A 25,545-nucleotide genomic window follows, 5' to 3' on the forward strand; every position below is an offset into this window, starting at 1 on the left:
AGCCATAGCTACGTACTATTTAATAAAGACAACAACTAACAAGTATCAGCCAGATTAGAACATATTTTTCTCAGCACATACCTACAAATGTCCTGAAGTGGAAGGGCAGACAGACAACCGTGACTGACTCCTGGGAGCTGTTCCTGTTGTAGGACTGCTTGCCTGTTGAAATAAGTTAGATAATTTGGAATCTTTGGTCTATGAAATACATTGCAGATATTTTAATGCTTTGCCACATGATTACAAAATTAAAGTAACTGCTGCTGCTGTTCATAGCGCGCTGCTGAACACATGCAAGCTCACAAAATACAGGAAGCCTGACCAAAAGCAAAACCTATTTGTGGAACTAAATATGACCGAAATGTTTCAGCTCTCATTTGCTCACGACTACTTTTTGTCGCTGTTTGAGGAAGCAGCTTTCAACATTTGAATTTTCATTTTGGTTTTGATCTACTGTAAATGTCTGATGAGAAAGGGTGTTGTTTTTATTTCATGAAATCAAACAACCATGATGATTCCTTTCAAAATGGAGTGAAGTGCATTTACTTTACACTGAGTGATGAAGAGCACAAAGCTAACCTATGTTGAGTGGACTGAGGGAACAGCGAGAAAATTAAAGTATGTTTTAAAAGGTTTTCGAGGCCAATCATATCTTCTAGAAGAGCTCAAATACATTAAACTGATGAGCCTGTGAAGACCAAAGTACAGGCTGGATCTCTACAAGAGCTGATCACATTCTCAAACAGCAGAAGAGATATAAAACACATTTAGTATGTGACATTTTTCTCATAAGGTTGTTGCTACAAATTGCAGGCGCGGTTGCTCAATGCTTCCACTGAAAACATATTTTGATGGTGTTAACAGCAAACCATTTCAGTGTGCCTCAAATCTACTGGCAGCATAGCTGTACAGAACCCAAATTTAAATCCAAGCCTTTGTGATTCTTCAGGATCTCTCGCGAGGTACAGTATTGTGGGGAGAGGTTCAATATAAATCATTCTTAATGCATATGACCTTCCTTTAGCTGATAAGGGCATCAGCTTTAGTAAGTAACCCTATCCGAGTGTGAGCACCACTACCAAACGGAGACAAAATACTTAAGCCTAGGAGTTTCCCACAAGATCATGCACCAGGTGCAGGGGAAGAATGATTATTAAGCAAGAGTACAAATAATACAAAGATGTAAAGGCTGTCATCCCAACCTTTTGTACTAGCAAATCAAATTCAGTCACATGTAGAGTCCATAATTAAAATTTATTTCTAGCTCACCTTCACCGACATTTTTGTGGTGTCAGTTTGAAAATTAATAGTACAAGCAAAAATAAATAAATATAGCAAGTAGCTGCTGACACTTCACTTTGATCCAAGGTTTTAAATATCCATTATATTCCATGCATAGATCTATTGGAAACATCAGTCACCACTATGTGCATTTTTGCTTTTAATAGGATACCAGTTGAGACTTCAGAATGGTGCTTTTGCACGAAAATAATCTTCTAGCTTTTGGAATTCAAGTAATCCTTTTTACCTCTTGGTGTGCTAATATCACAACACAAAAAACATCACTAATTCTTTACTACTAGTTCCATAAAATGAATCTCAGAGGTATGAAGACTAAGCCAACATAAGAAATTAAGTTGATAATGCATTTGGGCACAATCCTTATGTTCATATGGTTTTTTCAATGCATGGGACCACCAGGCAGAAGAGAAACATTAGAATGTCTGCAGTCTAATCCTGGAAGAAAGGACAAGTATCCGTGAGAGAAATTGTTTGGATTTCATATCTCTTTTTCTACAAAAGGAACATTTCAATTACACGCTCTGTGAAGGAATATGAATTGTTTTTACATACACATTAGAAAGAGATGGTATAGGTATGGTTGGGTATGCAATCATTTTGCACCTCAGCCTCTGTGATTAGTTTTAAGTGATTAGGCATACCTTAAGCTACTTAATGAGGACAGATGTAGATATCAGCACCAGAGCCACGCTACTAGGCCACATGCTGCTGAAAAGCTCCAGGCAAAGGAACTGCTGAAGAAATCCAGCCCTAGAGTCGAGTGTGGACTTCTGAATTCATCCTTAGCTCCCATTTCTTTTTTCCCCCTCATAGCAGTAGGACTGTTACTATTGCTTCTTTCAGGATCTGTGTATTAAAAGGATTCAGCTTGACCTTAAGCAGTGGTCAGGTCATCCTCATGCCTTAAATGCAGGACTTGTATGACCTTGCCACAAGCATTACCCTTTGAAGGGATAAGGAGAATGGTTAAGCTGGCCCAGTAATGGTACAGTAGGTTTACACAAATTCAAGAAACTTTCAGCAACTATTAAAGCAGGAAGTGAGCTAGACAGTTCTTAAGAGGGCTGGAATCAAGCCAAAAATTAAAACAAATTCCTTGAAAAGCTTTACACTTATTATTTGGGACTGGAGACAGATGGAAATCTAATTATTTTAAGATAAAAATTACATTATCAGTTTGGTGGCTTAAATCTTACATTTCACTCTCAGCTATTAAGAGGTCTGGACTGTTTCAGCCCTGCTCAGTCAAATTTACTTTCTAGTTCCCCTGCACTGCCATAATAATGTTATGTTTAGTTGCACGTAATGCAGAGGAAGCTTTATTTCCTTCTAAAATAATTTACATCAAATTCTTTTTAAAAAATAAACACTTTTTGCTTGTTTGTCTAATCTCTATTGGAGTAAACCTGACATCTGGGCAGGCAGAAAGCATATGTACCACATAATTCTTCAAAAAAAAAAAAAGGCAAGAAAACTCCAACACGCCAAGTTATGCACAAAATAATTCAGATTATCTGTGAGCAAGTTTCATTCAATAGGTTTCTACAACCTTTACATGCAAATTTTGATTTTCATCTACTTTAAAATAGCTTTTAATGGTAAAATTAACCGATGGAGTGATTTCTAAAACCAAGTTAATATTTCTGATATTCATTACCTGATACTTGCTTATGGACCTCACAGGTACCGGAAGGCCTTATTTTGTAAATAATTCCAGTCTTATCTCTGTAACTTAAACAGGAGTGGAAGGACCTGTTAATGTCAGGTCTGTCCCTGCTACCACATGTCATATGAAAATAACCATTCACAGCTACTCAAGCTGTTTTTAAAAACTTGTAAATTCCAACTCAGCTGGAAGCCTATTCCAGACCCCTTTGCTTTTTCACCCTACCCACGTTCTGACAGTATAAACTGCATGTGCTCTCTGCTGCCAACACTGCCTCTGGGCTTACCTCATTTCTTTTGGTAATATTCCCTTAGCCATCTCCTCTACAAGCCATACATCTGAAGCTCTTGCTTTTAAAAAAATATATATTCTCTTAAGTCCAGTCTCACAGTGAAGATATCTAAAGTAGCATTGTCAGTTGGTCTATTTACAGAGCACAGCATACAGCCATATGGAAGTTCCAGGTTAGATCCTAGAAGGGTTATACTTGTATCAGTACAGCATATTGCTTCCTCTGAGCAGCAGAGCGGCTGATGAACGCAACTGAGCACTGCCCTGCACAAGTTCCACATTTATCTGTCAGTGCTGCCTCGGAGTCTCTGCAATACTGTCTTGCCACAAAACACAGCACTGAACAAATCCACCATCCTTGCTCATAATATAAGCTTTCTTTTACGTTTAATCATCTTTACTGGTAGTTTTAGCAACAAAACACTGATATCCTTTTAGTGGCATATCTGACAAACCAAAACATGATCATTTGAATATATTCTGCTCATATCATATCAGTCCAGCTCTTATGGGATTGTATATACAACAGATGTTGGAAACAGTCTCAAGCACACAGATCTTATTGCTATAATTGCTATCCCATTGCTATATTGCTATTTAGCACACTGAATATTTTGAGATACTGTATTTGTTCAATAGAGGGATCAGATTGATGCTGTGGACTCCAATTCCACTTGGCAGGTAGAATGATTTTTTTTAAGAACAGTATTCCTAGAATGGATGTCTACTTCAGACAGCTACATTGTACAGCTCATTGGAATGGGAAAACTAAACAAGCACTGTACTAATTTTATCACAGCAAATTATATCAGCAGCATAATTAAATGTGGTAATTCACAATAAAGTTGTCCAACAATTCATTTATAAGCAAGTCAGCCCATTTCTCTATGCCATCAACACAAGGAAGATGCTTGAGGGATAATGCCAACTCCAGCTAATTAAGTTTGGCATTTCAAAAAGGTTGTTAGTAGAGAGAGATTCCCCAGTCACCGTCTTCTGCTGTCTTGGCCAGTTTGGATGTACTTTCTTGTCAAGGATACGTAATTCAATTAACAGACATGACAGAGCACTTATCCATAATTATTTTTGATATGTTCAACAGGATTTGGTAGTATGCTGGTATGGTGGTATTCAAACAGAATACTGGTAAATACGGAGTTTTTGGGACAATCAAGATGATAATAATTTATCTGACACAAGGGGATTTTAATATCACACATACATATCTGTTAAGAGACTGCAGCAAAGACAGAAATAGGGGACAGAATGAAGTTCAACTGATGAAAACAGTAAGAATTTCAAATCAAGATTGTCTTTACTTTGGTGTTGAGGCTCAGATAGAATTTTCCAGATAGTAACAAAAATGAGAGTCCTCACTGGACATCTATTGCTTAACACTGCAAGTTGAAACTAGTCCAAGAACGAGTCAAGTTGTGCTCTTCTTCAGAAGAGAGAAGAGCTCTACTTTGACCTAAGAGAAAAGCTGAGTAAAACCACGTTCCACAAGTAGAACTCCATTCATATTTGAATGGAGTTAAGCTTTAAAATAACAAATCAGATGTAACAGATAGCTGCTATAAAATGGCCTCACAGATACCAGCAGAAAGGCTAATGAATCCTCTAATACCTCTGTTCTGAATAAGAAAGGCATTTCCAAAACCTGCTCAGCTTGCAACACTGCCTAAGTACAAAGTCATAGAAAACTGAGGGAAGGTAGGGCAGACAGGGAATACGACAAATGCTTTTATTCTGTTCTTTTATCCTGCTTTTATTAAGGTTGGACCATATGATCCTTCAGGTCCCTTCCAGCCTGCTATTCTGACTCTATGATTCTTGTACTAGGTATGTTTTATAAAAGTGATAAATCACAGAATCCCCCCGATCCCACCAACCAATATAGTTAAAAAGCTGAAACTCTATCCTATTAAAATAATGGCACACCAAGGAATGGATACCTTAGAAGTGTATGACAGTTTGCATGGCAGTAAGCTCAGCAGGAGATCCAGTCTGTGGATTTTCATCTGAAAAATTTTGCTTTGTAAACAATGCAACTTTTTATGGAAAACACCTGTCATTATAAACTTTTATTTGGATAATTGCTCAGGTCTAATAAGATCAAAACATGGTGGAAATGACCCAAGCCAGGTGCGTCTTACAAAGAGTGTCTTGATGGCAACTGAAACTTATATACATGGGTTTGGGAGAAGGGTGTTTCTTGGTTTTGTTGGGGTTTTCTTATTTATTTTTTTTTTTCTCCTTTATGATGGAGTTCCTGCTTTGTGCTCAAAGTTATTACAGTCTGATTGAAAGCTTTACAGCAACCATTAAATTAATTGGTAACTCAATTTCTGTTACATTTTCTTTCACAGATTTTTTTTTTAATTATTCCTTGCACATCTCTTCCCTAATCCTTTTCTTTCTCTCCTGTCCTCCTTTCTCCTGCCTCTGAAGAGAAGGAATAAAGAGAAAAGTAACACAGAAGGAAGTAGAGGAAATATCCATACAATTCTGCTAAGCAATACTATTCAGCGCCTTTGAAAGTCAGTACGATCCTGTTATAAAAGGGTTTGAAATCTAAATCATTAAAGCAGGTTTACTTTCCATCAAAGTAAAATTGCAAGTGGCAAATCTATCCTACTATCTCAAAAATGAAACCAACAAAACCAATTACAAACTTGACTTGCAGATTCAATAAGCTTTTAAATTTCTTTTCTCCTGTCTTACTGATCTTTGTCAACCTTTATTTTAAAGATAGAGGTTCTACTCAAAAAAATACTCTTTCTCTAGACGTAGCACTGCTAGCTAAGCTTTGAATTATCAGATGGATTATAGTTTGCAAAGGTCTCTGTACTGCAGCAATGCAATATTTTTGATTCATGATTCTCTTCAAGGATACATCTTTCTAGGCATTACCACTTTCTTAATAAAAATGTTTTGCAGTTCATAGAAAAAAATATGCAGATGTAAGCAATTGAAACAAAGGCTGTGCTGGTCTTTACACAAAAGGTGCAGAGCCCTGAGACCAGCAGCTTTTGATTGTCTGGAAGGAGCTTAACACAAATTTAGCCTGTAGGAAAGATGAAACACAAAATGTGTATCTTTTTTGTTACTGGATTTTGTAGGATTTTATTTCTAAAGGTAGTCAGGATCAGTATTCAGAGAACATCATTTAGACTTTCTTTTCCCTTTGGAAAAGGGCATCTGTTTCTACATATCCCTCTATCAGCAAGACTTACAGCCTAAAAATATTTCTATATACTAAACAGCTTTCAATCATATGACATTCCTGCCATTCTCCCACCAGTCCATATGTATGCGAGTGCACACACTCATCCTATTCTTCATTTGGTCCAATGGGCTACGAAGGACACAGATTGGATGAAGTACCATGTGTGAGGATACCATTATTATATTTTAATAACTCTACTCTGGTGTGTATTTGATATCTATTTATTCCAGCTCTTGGGAAGAGAGAAACCTAAATGCACCAGAGCAAAAGAGCTGTAGAAAGAATATTGAAATGACTAAGCCAAAAGACAGTGAAGGTCTGATAACACGTCATTATGAAAAACAGGAGACACCATATTTTTATGAAGCACAAGGAACCTCAGAGTGCAGCAATAAATAATTTTGTATCACTGTAGAAATAAAGTTTGCTTAATTGTATTATTTTTAGGACAAAGACCTGAAATGTGCATCTGAGTGCCATGGTGAAGAAATAAATGCCATATAAAAATTTCCAGGAGTACCTATGGAGTAGGTATGTTACAGATCATAATTCTTGTTGAAAACTAAACACTAAGCATCTGTCATAACTTGCATACAGTGTTTATTGAAAACTACTTCGCCTGTATTGCATATCATAGGATAGGACTGAAATCAGTGGTAACACCATGTATTTACAGAAATGGAAATTATATATAGGCATTACACACAAAGCAAGCTTGTATAAAAACATGAAGTTTGAGGTATTTAATACATTTCAAACATGCATGCAATTCTGACTGTATGTGTTGATGTGGTACATTTAGGTATACTCAGAATAAGCTGTTGATAAGAATTGTGATTTAATAAAGTAGAATCTGTATTATTGTATACATACAATTGTATTTTTGTATGTATTCCCTCTCATTAGAACATGAGTTTAAAACAGGTCAAGTGTATTCAAGAATAATTTGTAAATGTATTGTTTTCTACCTGTTGTCCCCTAGAACTGAGATGTATTTTATGTGATTTTATTCAGAAGTTCAAATTTCACGCAGACTTAGGTAAATTCTGTAGTTATGCCTTTTGTTAAGCTTGTTTGACAAGCCACAAAGTATTCTCTAGACAAAGAAATCAAACATTTACATCTAAGGGGGGAAAAAAAGTGCAGTAATAGTTATTATGCCATTGTATCTAGTTCTAGTTTTTTGCCTTTCTCTGCTTTATGTTTTGATGAACAAAGTACTTTTCACTAACTTGTTTACTTTGTGCTGTTATTTTTTACAGTAACAGAATCATAATGAGAGTTAAGTGCCAAGTTAGCCTTCACCTTTGATATTAATGATTCTGTTTATGAGCAAGAAGAATCATTTAGATGACTAACATAACATTTACACTCATATTTTAATGCCGGTTTTCTATACAGGATATTATTCACTGTAACAGCACTTTTGAAGGCTGACATTTTACACTTTACAAGAGCAAGGACTTGTTTTTTTCTGGGTTTATTTTCTTGTTTGGAAGCTCTAAGTTTTCTCTCAGTTGCTCATTGCAGTAATCTAGAAGATACAGTTGGAAATGATGGAACTGCATGTTTTCTTGAAAAAAACCACCATGGCAATCTGGAAGAGAATTGTCATTTATGATTAGTGTGAAACTGGCAAAGAATATTAAGAATAACAAGTATGGATCAACTTGTAGCAGTGCAGTCCCCTGTAGCAAAATGCAAGGGGTCGTGCAATTGCTCTTTAGGATTCAGTCCTGCAACAGGTATCTTGGAGGTGCTACGGTCTTCTTTCAGGCTATCAAAGACCACGATAAGAAAATTTTTCACAGTAAGAACAATCAGCCATTGCAATAATCTCCCCAGAGAGGTGGTGGATTCCCCAGCACTGGATACTTTTAAGATTCAGCTGGACAGGGTGCTGGGCCATCTTGTCTAGACTGTGCTTTTGCCAGGAAAGGTTGGACCAGGTGATCCTTGGGGTCCCTGGTATTCTATGATGAATATTTAAGTTCCCTTATGCCTTTTCCACCATAAACCCTATCATTTGTGCTTACAATAATTCAGGCAGAAGACCCTATGCATTATCTGTTGATATCACTGCCAAAGACATGGTGGTATGTTTACCCATTTGAAAAAAATGCACAGTGAGTTCTGCTTCAAGTTGCGTAAATCACCTGAACTGTGATACAGGACTCCTCACACATTCACCTTGTGTGAGACAGCATGAAAAATTAAAGAACATCAAAACCCACGTGAAAGAACATTCAATTTTAATGGAAGAAATTAAATGGAAATTTATAATTCAAAAGGATAACATATTATATTACATATTATATAAATTGATGTTCAGCTTGTGAAATACATTTCAAAATCACAAACTGAGTAGCTCAAATGCACAATCAATAAATAGGCAACAATAAATTTTTCATCTAAAACTTTAGCAGGCACTACTCTGACAAGCTGGTGCTTTTTGGTTTTCATTTGGATCTTAATGAGAGGAGCCCAACCTGACATAAAAAATCAGTTTAGAAATTGCATAAACATATCATAAAATCAGTTCTTTCTTTCCCTTTTCTGTTGTTTTTCATATTCTAAATTAGACCAATGACTATTATCACACTGACTATTCCAAACTGATCACCTCACTGCTTCCTGATGTAACTCAACAGTTTTATTAGATGGATGCTTCAGAGACTTGTAAATAAAAAGCGTTCTACCACCTGCTCATGGCTTTTGAGAAGCAATTGAGCCAAAGCAAAAATCAGGCAATTTGCTCCAAGCCTGAGTTCCTCTGCACTGAAAAGTGAGCCCAAAGATCCCATCGGAGAATTTCAAATCTTACTGCTGAGAGAGTATCCTTCTCTAAGGAGCTCTTGAATCATAATTAACATGCAGAAAGATAATTACAATGTGTTAGAAAAATTTCTTGCAGAAAGCATTTTAATATAACCAGGCAGCCTCAGAAACACATATAAGCATAACCTCTACAGACTGTAATTCAAACACAAGATTTGTTCCACTGCTTAACCGCAACAGAAAGAAATTAATCCACCAGATCCTTCTCAGACTAGCTTTCCTCTTAGATTATACACATATTTAGGAAGACGTAACAAGTTTACTGAAAAATCTACAGTGCACAGAACTAAGCAGCAGCAAATATGTAATGAACAAGGTCAAGTTTTTAATTTACTTAGATTTTAACCACACCCAGATAAGATAATTATAATTCTGAAATCCAAAATACTGCATAAGACTTATCTTTTACAAAGAACAATAAAGTTGCCTCTACTACTAGCACCATGAAAAATGGGTGGGAGAAAAAGTCTAAGGGTTAAAAAAAAAAAAAAAAATTAAAATCAGCAAGGCTGGTTCATAACTCACATTTCCAATACCTCTATGTTTTTATTTATATGTATTACAGTAGATAGGTTTTGAAAGCCATAGTTAGTAACTAGGGCTCCACCTTGTCACTACAAGATAATATGAAATACAGCTCAGTCCCAAATATGATCTATTACTCCCAATGCTAGCAGGGCACAAGGCAACAAGACCTGTTTATTGATTTATTGATTCTACATAAAAAATCTACAATATTACCAGAAGTGCAGCAGAAATCAGACACTGATACATTTTCCTAATTGTCTCTGCTTGGAAAACCAACTGAAGCAGTTGCTTCAGAGTCACAGGGCAGTTCTATTGATGTATAGGCTGGAGAGAATAAATGAATGTCCTGGGTCGATATTCACTGAAGACAGCCACAGCTGACTGTCAGTCAGGAGTACCAGGAAACAGACAGACAAAATTGGGCAGAGTACGGAAGAGTTAGAGTGCAAAATGACGTGAAATTACTTTCAAAAACCTGCATTTAACTCAGTGGCTACCCCACAAGCGGGATATTTAAGGTCACAGTAATGAGCTGGAAAAGAACACAGAGATGGATTGGCAAATTAGTTTGAGCAAATGCTCGTTCTCTCTCCTGCCCACTGAGCAAACTGGTGCTGGCACAACAGGGGAGTGCCAAGGGCAGAAGAGGCAAAGTACAGTGTCTTATGTGGACAAGGGGCAGTGGGAGCTATAGCCCGACTACACTCAGTTTTCACTGTTCATGTACCCTCACCCACAAATAAAATAGTACTTCATTCAGTCCTGAGTCATGTTAACAGAATGAAACTGCAGGATTTTGCCTTACTCCTGCCACATTGATGAAATACTCCATTATACAAGTTTTAAAAAGAAATCACTTTCACAAGTAGAGCTAAATAATTTTATAGTAACATGAAAATCATTTGTAAATATTCCAGTTGGCTTTATTTTATCATAGTACAGGTATAGAAACATATTGGCCAGTCACTGTTTTCACTTAGTAACATGTATTATAATAGACTTTAAAAATAATTTCATATTGAAATAATATCTAAATATTTTAGGTTTGTCCTTTCATTTGGCTAAAATAGTTTTTTATTGAAATTCTTACCAGAAACTTATATGCAAGATAAGAAAGTCTTTGCAACATGCTAAATTACTGCGCTGTCCATGAACAGGAAAAGTGAACGGTAAAACTGAAGTGTTTTCCCCCCCATGCCCCTCTAGGGAATGTTTGATTTTAAAATCTATAGATTGAATGGGTATATTCTAACTAGTATCTGGTAAATAACAAACAAACCAAAGCCATTCCTTCTCATTATGTCTAGATAAGACATATTCAATATTCAACAATTCAGTTTAATCTGTAATACCATGTAATTCAGAGTTAATCTACCTAGTACACAAAATTGCCCAAGCATACACTGCAAACCTCAGGTGTCCTCTCTGAATAAACATCTTAAGAGCATTATGAAATATGAATCTGTATTTGCAGAATCTTCGCTATATTTGATTTCACAAACAAGGTGGTACAAAATCCAGCGTTATCAGGGAACATCTACTCCGCTCTGGACCAGGAGCCCCATACACAACCAAGGCGGGCATACACAATGCACAGTAACTATTAAAATGTAACTATCTATTGGACCATTTTTAGCTTATTCATACAGGCAAATGAAAGCAGTAAGAGATACAAAATCAAAACAATGTGTTTTGATTAGTGTAATTTATATTTCTAGAAAAAGTATTTTTAATTTTTCTGTCAATTGAAACTTTTGTTGTATGCAAGATCTGCCACTGCACAGAACTCAACTGTTGCCTTAGATATATAGTTTACTTCCCCTAGAAGCTTCCAATCTTGTTTTGAGTTGAAATATTTGTTAATATTACTTTGTGCCAGGCAATATTAACCCGAAAAGTTCAGTGTTTGCTTTCCTCTGTATACATACACATATACCTTCCCATTTTACAAGAAAAGCACTTTGAAATGAACAATAAACTGGAAACTGGCTTTCCAATTTAGTGTCTTTCAGCATTTGAAAAGCTTCACTGGCAGGCAGCTTCACATGGAAAAATTGATGCCAAAGAATGAATGATGCTATACATCAGAAACAGATTAAGTGCATGCCTGAAAACCTTGCTTATTAATGTACTACTTTAAAAGATGCAAGCACCCCTTTCTAATACGCACCTATAGTGATTTCTGCAGAAATTACTTCAAAATAAATGTCACTGCCATGTCTTGTCTCAGTGAATACATTTATGCTTTGTCACAATGTAACCCATACAACTGACTTAAAAAAGCAGAAAAAGTAATATCAAATCAGCATAGATTTACGATAATTAGACTACGTACATGCACTTTAAATTTTTAGTGAAAATAATACATATACACCGCGATCAAGCTTGTAAGAATACAACTATATACTTTTTAAAAATAGGTAACAGGTCAGGAAGAGATTCAGCCATATCCTTCAACAGGCTGGATATATTGTACATCTTTTGCCTTGCTTCCCCCCCCCGCCCCCCCTTAGAAGAGCAAAACCCAACATATACAGTTTCTTTAACTAAGAAATTACAGTTGGTTTTTTTTAGAGCTCTGAAAATAAAACACTTTTAGAGGGTGTACCCTACAGACAACACTATTGTGGGGAAGGGGCCTAGGGATACTGTGTTTGCACTGGATAGAAAAATATTTGATCTTTAGATACAAACATAATACATGGCAGATGTTTAGGCTGGGATTCAAACAATTACTGAGTTTTTAGCTTTTACCTCCTGTATATCCTGGCATTTTGGCATAGATTTCAGCCACATCTGAACCAAAAATACAGAAAAAGGGGGGGTTAAAACTGAAGAACTCCAGTATGAATCACATTTTGCTTCTCCCTACAGTTTTCCCTTCTTGGTTTCCTAGAAACTGAAAAGCATCTAGACATAAAGTCCTGGCTGCAGTGAACCATAAGTCCCTGTAAAACTAATTCAGTCCAAAATGATGACACATTCATAGCTTTATACATTACATTTGTTAGTATTTGGGTAGGGCAGAGGGAGCAAAATCAAGCAGTCATTCTATCTTAAGACAAAGTTTTAATGTAACGTTAAGTAGTTGTAGAAAGCAGGTGCAAAAAGTGCAACTGCTATTTACTTATTATTATCACACATATTACAGTAATAACTAATTGAATATTTATATCTTAAGATAAATTTTATATGGTAACCATAATGTTGGGCAGTAAAAATTTATTCTGATGTCTATGAAGAAAATATCAGAAGATGCATCTATGGTTAAATGGAGTAAAGTGCTGTACTATATTTGATAAACTTAGTTTTCTTTAAATTCTATACAAAGGAAATATATTTCATGTACCTTTGAAATGTTACTTGATCGACTTGTGGAACGCCCTGGGGATTTGTCATTCTGAAAAACAAAATTAAAAGATAAAGAAAGTTATGTCATTTGAATTCTACCTAAGAAGTCATCTTTTGAGTGCACAGAGTTTCTTTTCCTTTATTTCTCTTCAGTTTGGCTACTGACTGTACAATGGAAGACAGCTCAATGAATAAATTATTGCAATATTCATACAAATTACATTAGTAAAAAATTCTGTAATAAATGAAAGCACTTAATTACTGTTAATTTATTTTGCGTGGTTTTTTTAAACAACATTTTGAGTGAAAGATTAATGGATCATCACAGCTCCTCATGCAAACTGGTACTCTTGTATGACAGGAATGTTTCATGACAAATAAGAAAATCCACCTAGCAAGACCAGACACATCCCTGCCGATAAAGCTGTATTTGTCCTTTCAGGAAGATTAAACCAGCACTATATGACTTCCTGGCCAGACATCTGAGAATAACAAATAGTAACCAGTCATAGCTATAGTTGAATTTACACCTGCCCCTCCATCCACTCTTACCCACATACACATATAAACCAACACCATAGGTTGAAATCCATTAATAAAGCATATGTTGAAAAGCTACAGTTCTACAGCACAACATTTTTTTTGTGCTGGCAACTCAAAGGAGGAAGTGAATCAGCGGTTCAATAATTTGTTCAGTATTTACACTTACCCAGCACTAGATCCAGCTTCATTTACACTGAAAGGTAAATGATATTTCAGAAACAGTGTTCAACCCCTTGGTAAATGCACATATTTTAGGGAGGTCATAGAAATTTCTTTCTCAGCACAGAGAATGGAGGTTCAAACACTAAGGTGAACTATTCATATAAACAAGACTGATTTTTACCTAGAACGGGTTGAACTGGATACCATTTGTGCAAGACTCTTAAATTATTTACTCAGGATGAAGGCAGGGGAGAACATGGGAGGGCTGGAGCACTTCTCCTATGAAGACAGGTTTAAAGAGTCGGGGTTGCTCAGCCTGGAGAAGAGAAGGCTCCAGGGACACCTTATAGCAGCCTTCCAGTACCTAAAGGGGGCCTACAGGAGAGATGGGGAGGGACTCTTTGTCAGGGAGTGTAGTGACAGGAGGAGGGGTAATGGTTTTAAGTTCAAAGAGGGGAGATTTAGATTAGATATTAGGAAGAAATTCTTTACTCTGAGGGTGGTGAGACACTGGAACAGGTTGCCCAGAAAGCCTGTGGATGCCCCATCCCTGGAAGTGTTCAATGCCAGGCTGGATGGGGCTTTGAGCAACCTGGTCTAGTGGGAGGTGTCCCTGCTTTGACCTCAAAAACAGCTGCTTTGATCTAAAGCCCAGCAACCACACTCAAATGAAAAACAGTTACATATTAGTTTATTAGTTTCTACAGAAAGTTTCAAACCTACTTTGTTGTTTCACAAACGTACTGTACCTCTCTTCCTTCAGATGGCAGGTAGCTTATGTTTTTGTTCAATCCCTCAGCACCATCAATATTTTGCACTGCAAATTCTAATATACTGCACTATCTCTCTTTTTCCTCACTAGCATTAAGTAGCACAATGTACTTCTGTCCTCAAAAAAAGCAGTGTCACTGAACTCCCTGACCATACATTATTCTCCATTTTATTCTACCTTACCAGCTAATTCTCAGGACTTAACCACCTTCAGGTTTGTGTGTCAGAGCTTCTTCTTCTTTAGGAAGAATTCAAAAAAAGATTGTTCAAGTTATGCACTCATTTATTACATTTTGTCCTTGAGGTTGGCCTTGCTTTGAACAGGGAAGTGAACCAGACAATTCCTTCTGACCGAAAGCATTCTACGATTCAAATATTACTTCTGTGATATATTGTCCACTGTAGCTTTGGTAATAAATTAATAATTGCTTATACCTTCTATACAACATTAAATATATACAGTTTTGAATGTCTCCATTGAAAATATACTTTGGATATTCTGGGTCAGCGTTCAGAGAAGCTCTGCTTTGACCTCAAAATAACAGAAGTTATGGACCCATGAAATTAATTTCCCTTTTGTGGTTAAAAATTATGAACGGGGATCATAGCTGAGAAACTCCCTGCTATAAGCATGCAACCTTTATCCTCCATCACTTGGACTAAAGAAATATTTCGTATTTTCTGACAGTGCAGTGAACTCTGGAACTCTAACTTCCTTTCTTTTAATAATCTGTCATCCAAGATTCATTTTCAAAATCTGTTTCCCGACTACAGCTCTCTAGGCTTTTTACATGGTCCATTCTTCACTATGGCACATATCTCCTTCACTTTAGTTACAACAAGCTATTGACCCTCTAACTGAAAACTCCTAGCATCCAAACTGTGCAAAGTACTACATCATACACTGAATGGTCTAAGTTGAAAGAAAGAGTGCTGGCTATACAATTTAAAAAAAAAAAATAAAAATAAATAGATAAATCAATTTAATCATAATTTCAAAGTTCAGGTATTTCATGGTGATTTACCCTGAAGAGCATATAAATAAAACACAAAATGTTGCACTAAATAACCATACATAAATTGAAGATAGACTTTTTTGTTCAAGTTCACATTGAACTTGCATGATTGTTCATACAAAGAAAGAGCAGAATAGAAAAGTTATAGCAAAATCTCTTTTGAAATGTGTCCTTAAAGAATGTCTGTGTGCTCCTATTTTAATGGTTTATTTTTACAAAGTACTCACATTTTTAAGAATAATTGATTCCTTTTCTTATTTTAAGTGAAGACGAACTATCTTTATTGAAGAACATTTGTCCTACAAGCTTGCTAAACACTAATAAAAAGATTTTTTTTCCCCACACATTCAATATTAATTTACATTTGAAAGTTTATATCCAAAGAAATATATGTTCAAATATCTATACATATTTTTGTGCATCAGGGAAATGTCTTATCAGGTCATTCCAATCAGATTATTTCAAAGAAAGTAGCATCCACCTTTTAGAATTCACACATCCCAGCAGGAATTACTGTCTATAACTAGGGCTCTTTATCTCCCTGACTGAGTTTTCTAAATTTACGCATACAGAGGTCTGGCCCTTAAGCAAAGTAAAAACAAAATATTCAGAGAGATCTCTTGCTAAAATTCTGAAATGGACTTTTTCTCCAGTCAACAAAACAGCAAAACACCTCCTTCCAAGACTCGTCCTGGCCATGATAGGTATGAGCTTTTCAGCTTGCATGTTGTATTACACTCCAAAAAATCCACACCAGAATGCCTCTCCTTATTTCCAGACACACTGTACCACAAATATCTCTTCTGTCTTGTGTTACATCCTGCAAACACTCATCAGATATGTCTTCAAAATTGTAATAGCACAGAAACAAGTTCCTGTAACGATTCCATTGCAATATCAAGAAAAATCAGTCCATGTCTGTAAATTTCCCAAGAATTTGGTTTTACCAAGATCATTTACAAGGATATAATTGAAATTCAACCTTCAATATAAATTCTGGGAGGAAGATGAAAGAGAAATAATGCTATGAAATTTCAAATTATGACATGTTCATGAAACTGCTTTGGAAGGAATGTTATATGCACCTGTCCCATCATATGATACAAGGAAACCAACTTTGGTTGTAATTAAGAATAAAAAGAATTAAAAATAAAACAATAGTTAAACCACACTTTTTTTTTTTTTTGTCAGTAAACCACCTCATAAAATCTCATTTCAGCACAAGACTGGGTTCCTGAACTAATTCTTTTTTGTAGTGACCAGCTAAAATTTAAGCTTATTAAACTTTCTGATGCTTAAAGATACAGATTTTCCCAACTTGCAAATGTGACTTCCATTGCTAACAAACAGTATTGCTATTAAAGGAAGGGAATAAACAGGGTATTAGTAACAAATGCCTAAAATACTACTGTGAATAGTTCAGGCTCTCATTCTGAGGAGGAGCGTGGTATATTAACTGGTTGCTTTCTGACTCACACTAAATTTTCATACGCAGAGTTAACGATTTAAAGTCTTGCTGGATAGCAAAGCAAATCTTTAACTAATCTGTTTGTCTGGTTTCCTTCCTTAAGCTGCCCCTTGCTCTGCTCTGGCTCTGAGTATCACTTGGGCTAACCCAGGCAGCTTGCTAATGGCCTGCACTTCAACTCTCTGAAGAGAGCACAATAGCATCAAGAACTAATCACAATATCTCCACTCACAGGAAAATCTTAAGCAACAATTTCTGTCACACACATACACTCAAACCACTCCCCCCACCAAAGCCCCCTTTATACAGTGTGGGGGCGGTTGCCTTTTGCCTATTTTGGCTTTTTTTTTTCTTTTCTGTGGGCTCTCACCTTTGCATCCCAGTTGTGCAACATGCTGTTTCACACATCTGCACACAGTCCTCAGGCTTAGAGTTCTATACATAATTGTAATGACAGATTTTCTTCTAGAAGTCATTTCACAACATATCACAAAAATAAATGTCTCCTAAATGCAAGCAGAACATAAGCCACACAAAAGTGGGTTTGCCTGCCTACAGTTCCTTTCCACCTACTAGCCCCTCATTGCATCCACATAGGAGCCTCCTTTCAGCACTTTTTCACTTCTGGAATTTTTAAGTAGAGCACAAACCGCTTTCGCTATGCAGCCTGAGCTACCAGATATGTAGATGATCTCAACTAGCAATGTTAGTGGTTGGAAATCTAAAGAACGTGCCCATAATTAACTAAGACATAAAAACACTGTGTAATTAGTGAGCATCAGTCATAATTTTACTGTGGAACTCAGAATGTTTTCAACAACAATGAGCAGTTGGGTTCAAAGTGCTAACTCACAGAAAAAAAGACTGCTTGGAATATTCAAGACTGTGATGCAGATGCAACCCTGAATTAAAATAACACTAAAATAATACTAAAATATAAATGAGAATAACTATTAATAAGAAATAAAATATCAACAAAATACATCTAGTGTAATATGTATTGTTTATATTATTCATATATACTATATCATATATATATAAATAAATAAAACATCTAAATCTATATAAAATCTATCTATGAATGTATTTATATGTACAGATATGTAAAAGTATTAAATCTCTTCCTAGTTATGTGCCAGAGCCAGCATAACACTGTCCCACAGTAAGGCCATCGTTACATTATTCAAGCACTATTTCACAGTTTCTCTTGTTGGAGTTTAAATTATTAAAACAAACACAAGTATATACATATAACACCATACAGAGGGACCTTAACAGGCTTGAGAGATGGTCTTGAGCAAATCACATTCAACAAGGCCAAGTGCAAGGTTCTGCACCTGGGTCGAGACAATACTAAGCACAAATACAGGCTGTGTGGAAAATGGATTGAGAGCAGCCCTGAGGAGAAGGACTTGGGGTTGCTGGTGGATGAGAAACTCAACATGAGCCAGAAATGTGCCCTCACAGCCCAGAAAGCCAACTGCATATTGGACTGCATTAAAAGAAGCATGGCCAGCAGGTCGAAGGAGTTGGTTCTGCCCTTCTACTCTACTCTGGTAAGACCTCCACATGGAGTACTGTGTCCAGCTCTGGAGCCCCCAACAACAGGACAGACATGGGCCTGTTGGAGCATGTCCAGAGAACAGCCATGAAGATGATCAGACGGCTGGAGTACCTCTCCTATGAAGACAGGTTTAGAGAGTCGGGGTTGCTCAGCCTGGAGAAGAGAAGGCTCCAGGGACACCTTATAGCAGCCTTCCAGTACCTAAAGGGGGCCTACAGGAGAGATGGGGAGGGACTCTTTGTCAGGGAGTGTAGTGACAGGAGGAGGGGTAATGGTTTTAAGTTCAAAGAGGGGAGATTTAGATTAGATATTAGGAAGAAATTCTTTACTCTGGGGGTGGTGAGACACTGGAACAGGTTGCCCAGAAAGCCTGTGGATGCCCCATCCCTGGAAGCGTTCAATGCCAGGCTGGATGGGACTTTGAGCAACCTGGTCTAGTGGGAGGTGTCCCTGCCCATGGCAGGGGGGTTGGAACTAGATGAACTTTAAGGTTCCTTCCAACTCTAACCATTCTATGAGTCTATATTTATTTATGACTATTTATATCAATGAGATAATGACAATGTTACTACTGACAGAGCATACAACCTCCCTCTAGGACCATTCAGACTTGGATATCCTTTTCTTTATAGGAAGGAGGTGCAGGGGGAATTCAGTTGCTGGTGATAGCATCTTAACAACTTTCAGAATAACTGGCAATTTCTAAACTGCTTTAATGTGAGGAATTTGAGTCCTGGAAGGAATTGAAAGCAGATTTTTTCCCTAAAAAGCAGCTCGTCATGATTTGACAGTCATATTTTATTATTCATGGAATTATTTTCTGTCCTGTTACATATTTTATCTAATTTTTTCATACTTTCAAACGTTCAACTGTTAGCCATATAACTCCTCTTATAAATGAATCATACCACTACATCTCCAAATACAAAATTATTGATAGTTAAGTCTGTATTTGAAAATGTAAGAAAATTTATTTCTCTTCTTTGTAAGCAAATAACTTGCCATTCTAATAAATTCTAACTTCACTAAGTTCAACATTCATGTCAAATCACCTAGGTCACTAGGCACAAAGCCTGTGCACAAGGTAAATCTAAACAGACTGAAGGTCTATACTGTAAATCACAGGTGTACCAAACCAGTTGATTATCACAAACAAAGCTTATAAGGATGCTGAAGTATTTCAAGCGTGCCATTCTGACTGTTGTCTGTAGAAACAGACTACATAATCCAGTGTGACATAAAGAAGTTAGTCTTATTACCCTAGAAGTTGCGTGTTTTCCATATGTAGGTAGAAGAGTACACAGCAATGATCAAGGAACCTCCCTATTAGTGGGATGTTGGGAAACCTTACATAAGAATAATGTACAGGTGCTTTACTTGTCATATGTCCTGCTACTTATTTTGCAACTAAGATATCTTTGTGGCCAGATTTGTGGCACATAACACCATAAAATCGCACATTAGTACTTTCACTGCAATATGTCAAACATTTTAGGGAGTTATTGTCTTCTTCACCATTTCTTCCTCTGAAGAGAATTCTACAATGTCACCAACTGCATGGCACAGACATATCACTGTGTTACCTATAGCTGCTCCTTGCACTAGTATCTCTAGTGGGCCAGGTTCCTTTCCTCTCATATCTCATACTATCTTACTCCACATCAGTCTCACTGGACTCAGTGTAGCAGTTTTTTTTTTTAGTGTAAGCTGCTAATATGCATAATAAATATATGAGAATTTGATCCCCCACCCTTTCGAGTTGAAAATGCTAATTACAATTTAATGAGGCTTAGAGCAATTTCCATCACAGGCCAAGATGAGTCAATAGCACTCTTGCTGTGACAACATAAGCATTTCACAGTGATGCTTCAACCTGCAATTGCATGGACAACATCCATGTTACAATATTCGGGTACTTTCTCTGTATTGCAGAGATGTACAAGGTCAAAATTGGTTTAAAAATTGAATAAATACACCATTACATTAAAAAAAAAAAATCCAGCATTGAATCAACCTTGAAGCACAGCACAGGTGTGCACAGAATAGTCAGAAAACAGCACATACGAAACACCTGACATAAATGCAATTCCTTTCATAGAGAGCCAGACTTTACTTTGTTGTACCATACTTAGAAAAAGTAAAAGTTCCTAGAAATCCTTGCCAAAATGACAAATTAAACAATTACAAAGTTGGAAATAAGTTCAATACAATTCAGTAAACAGAGAATGTGTGTCACAGCTGCCCTTGACTGATCATGAGATAAGAAGGTAGCCAGAAGCTTTTATCAGAAAATTATTCCTGGTAATGCCTAATACTAATGAGAATGAGGTTAAAGGAACAAACTGAAAATAAAAAAGGCCAGGATTTCAGAAGATCAACATATAAGGGTGAGCAAGAGTCTTACAACAAAGAAACCATACACAGCAGTCAAGGGGTCTTGCTCATTAGTACCTCCTGCTTTCTAGGAGCTAAGTGAACTTGTTCCTACTGCAATTAAGATAATCAGGAACTGAGGGCTGGAAGTGGCTCAAATTTCCTTCTGCACTTGCAGAGCAACAGAAGCCATTTGATTCAGTTCAGAGGTTGAAGGAGATCATGTCCTTTCCCTTACTGAATGCAAGAACAGAACAAATCTTAAACTGATCTAAGAACCATCTTCCATGTGTTTCTGCTGCAGATTACATACTTCTTCACCCAAGTCAATAAAATGCAGTGCAACAATTCAGCCTCTGCACCACATGACTCAAGGTTTGAGCACTTGAACAAGTTACCAGAGGTGATGTTTCTAATGTCAGCTATTTTATGAAGTTCCAGCATATAAAAACACATCACAAATTGCCTCCATATCCTTCAGCAAAAGAACATATTTCAGAAAGTATATCTGAAGCAGACAAGATGCTATAACACCCTGACTTGAAGCATGATATTTTTCTTTGTCCAAAGCATCAAATCATTAAAATACTAAAGACAATTGAGGGGATTTGTCAAAATAAATGTGAATAAGATGTACCACTATTTTGCATTGTTCAGTACAATGTATCACATTTTTGATAAACCTCTCCACTTACCTCTACTAGGAGGTGGAATGAATATGTTGCTCAGGATAGACTTGGGCAATAAGCAATACACTGTTGTGTATTATTTAGGGTTGTGATCACAGAGTCCAGTTGGAGGCCTGTAAATAGCGGTGTTCCCAAGGGGTCAGTACTGGGTCCGGTCTTGTTCAATATATTCATTAACGACCTGGATGAGGGGACAGAATGTACCCTCAGCAAGTTTGCTGATGATAGAAAACTAGGGTAGTGGCTGACACACCAGAAAGCTGTGCTGCCATTCAGAGAGACCTGAATAGGCTGGAGAATTGGGTGGAGGAGAAACTAATGAAATTCAACAAGGGCAAGTGTAGGGTCCTGCACCTAGGGAGGAATAATCGCATGCACCGGTATGGGTTAGGGGCTGACCTGCTGGAAAACAGCTCTGCAGACAGAGACGTGGGAGTGCTGGTGGACAACAAGTTGACCATGAGGCAGCAGTGTGCCCTTGTGGCCAAGAAGGCCAATGGTCTCCTGGGGTGCATTAAAAAGAGTGTGGCCAGCAGGTTAAGGGAAGTCATCCTCCCCCTCTAATCTGCCCTGGTGAGGCCACATCTGGATTACTGTGTCCAGTTCTGGCCCCACACAGTACAAGAAAGGACAGGGAACTACTGGAAAGAGTCCAGTAGACAGCTAGGAAGATGATCAAGGGAGTGGAGCACCTCTTATGAGGAAAGGCTGAGAGGGGACCTTATCAATGCTTATAAATATCTAAAGGGTGGGTGTCAAGAGGATGGGGTCAAACTCTTCTCAGTGCTGCCCGGTGACAGGACAAGGGGCAATCGCCACAATCTAGAGCACAGAAAATTCCATTGCAACACGAGGAGAAACTTGAGGGCAACAGAGCACCGGAACAGGCTGCCCAGAGAGGAACAGACTGTTGAGTCTCCTTCTCTGGAAATATTCAAAACCTGCCCGGATGTGTTCCTGTCCAGCCTGCTCTAGGTGAACCTGCTTTGGCAGGGGGCTTGGACTGGATGATCTATGAAGGCTCCATCCAACCCCTACAATTCTCTGATTCTGTGGTTGTGTGGCAACAGCCTGGTGCCAGTGGATCTTTCTGCCTTCTCTGATCTAGGGCAACACAGTGAATGGCACCTACTGGCAGAGAGGTTCATGGTGCTCTTCTTCTCGAAAAGAAAGCGCCCATTTCCAGATGACACTGTCCATCAGAAACTATGGACACCAATATCTTAACTAGTCTGTAGGTTAACATACTCTTACAAAAGATAATTTCATATGACTGTTTTCATTTTTTAAGTAGATGTGAAATTTCCATACACTCATAGTTTCACTCACTGAATTCACCAGCTGACTAACGTCAGCATTTTCTTTTTTTTTTTTCAAACTAACCGGGTTCAATTTCCTCTTTTGCTTACTTTAACCATAAGAAAAATCACATGCATTTAATTCAAGGTTTTTCTTTATGATTAGGTATTCTAAATCACTCTTAGTATGCAAAAATACAGGTATAAAACAGAATCTCTCCTTGTCAACTCATGAACTGTTTGGTGAACACCAAGCATCAAGCACTGCAAGGAAAACCTACTGTAATTTGCTGCCTTTGGGAGAAAAAAAGAAATCTAAAAAAAAAAAAAGGCCGCTGAAATGACAGTTCCTAGTATTACTTTTCTAACAAGATACAAATGATTCCTGTCTTTATCCAAAGCTGACCATGCAGTTAAAAATTAAAAGCCGCAAAGATAGATATTGGACAAGTGAAACTTGCCATTACCTTCTTATTAAAAGTCACGCAGAAAAAGCACAGGAAGACTCTATAATTTAAAAATCAACCGGCTGCTAGTCTGTACTCTTATGACATACCTTGGTATGATCAGGATGGATGGAATGCTAATCACAAATGGAATTAAATGAAAAAATGCAAAGAGGGATAATGTTAATTACAACTGAAGAAAAGATTACAGAAATAAATAAATAAAACCAGAAAAAGGCAAATACAACGGACAAGAGATGGAACGGAAAATAAACATAGGAAAATGTTTTCCCCTTTGTGCCAAAATATGGAACCACTTAAAAACTAAAATTTTCCCTATGCATACGGGTGTTTAAAAGAGCTAGTTCTTTAAAGTCAAAAGAGTAACCTACAGGGAGGGAGAGTAATTGCATGAATTCATTACTGATAGCTTTTTACCAGAGAGCTGTGCGCGTATTGACACCAATACAAGGCTCTAACTCATCTAACACATAGTGTCTATAGAAGATTTACTTGTTACATTTAGAAACTAATCTTGACCTACAAACATCTTACTAATGGTTTTGTTTTCCACTGCTATTTGCCAAGATACTTTGCTTCAGCAAAAATACAGAACTTTTTATTATTATTGTATCAATATCTAACTACCGGCTGTTTAATTTCTACCATCTCAATACATTAATCAGAGCACTTTAGTTATAACAGGTAGCAATATGTGATAGATTTCCACATGTCAAAACCACCTTCTGCTACTTGGTTGCTAATGTTGAAATTACCTGGCAATTATAAACAACTTGCATGATAGCACTAACGATTTATATTCATTTATTAATGGAGACATGCTATGGGAGATTTTGTGTTTGGGTGTTGATAAAGATACCTTGGAAAATTGCAAATGTTATTTTTATAGCTTTTTTTTTTTTTCTTGGCATTACTCAGCTATAGAAAATTAAGACAAGCGCCAATTTCTACTTTTGTTTTTATGAAATATAAATGCAACAAACAGTCTGCAGGCTTTACTTTGTCAATCTGTTTTGCTAATGTACAACCATCAGTTCAGCTTTGTTTTATTACTTCTACAGAGGTGTGACACACATATGTCACTGTACATCTCTGTTTCAAATACAAAATAAAGCAACTATTTAATTATCACTTATTTTCACACTGTGTTACCCTCCTTAAATGGGTTTGACATACGGAGCAGGAAAGTACAATAAAATCCTCCTTACTGTGACATCAAATTATCATTTTGCCTCTCTTCAATGGTGAGCAGAAACATAACACAATAAATCTCACTGCAGCATTCTTAAATCAAATGATACTATCACATTTACATCTTACTATAATTTATAGATAATGTATTTAAGTATTTCCATCCTTGACCAATAAAGATCTGTTTTTTCATTATATCATGTATTCATGTCAATTTTAGTATACTAGCCACACATTTATTTTCCAAAGCTCCCAGTACATCATGAAACTTTGCTATTCCTTAAGACTCTCAGTGAGTCAAAAGAGACGACTTGGTCTTCTCATCACCACCTCCAATCAATGTTAATTCAATTATCAGTCTGAATGCTCCTTATTTTTCTCTTATAAGTGACATCCTTTCCTCATCTGTTGGGATGTTTCCCCAAACATCTGGTCTCTGCAGTGATCCTCTCCTGTATGCACACTCTTGGTTCAGTATACAAATTTCATCAAATAGTTCTAAGAACTAATGGAGAGGAATTTTTTTGACAACAAAGTAGGCACAGGTAATTGCCTGTGGACTATGTAATCTGATTTGTAATTCATAGTATGATATGCATTCAGTTTCCTCTTTGTTAAGTATGACTATATGCAAATTTTTTAATTGAAAAGACAAACTAAATTGTTTCAGAAGCCAGAATTCAGAGGCCACTTTGTTGTCTGCCAGATATTGTGACCTGCTGGATTCCAGTCAATTAGTACCAGAGATGAAAGACTGTGGGTGGCCAACTACTTGTCTAACAGCCAAATATTTATCAA

General features: G+C 36.9%; 1 protein-coding gene across 1 annotated transcript in view; it reads right to left on the bottom strand.

Moving 5' to 3' along the window:
* Positions 1-25,545, bottom strand: part of MARCHF1 (membrane associated ring-CH-type finger 1) — a 147,358-nt gene that overhangs the window by 41,152 nt on the left and 80,661 nt on the right. The window contains 3 exon segments of the mRNA XM_074148111.1: positions 82-95; positions 97-162; positions 13,204-13,254. Of these exon segments, the coding sequence (XP_074004212.1) occupies positions 82-95; positions 97-162; positions 13,204-13,254 (131 nt within the window).

The sequence above is a fragment of the Numenius arquata genome, chromosome 5, assembly GCF_964106895.1.
Source record: "Numenius arquata chromosome 5, bNumArq3.hap1.1, whole genome shotgun sequence".
Lineage (NCBI taxonomy): Eukaryota > Metazoa > Chordata > Aves > Charadriiformes > Scolopacidae > Numenius > Numenius arquata.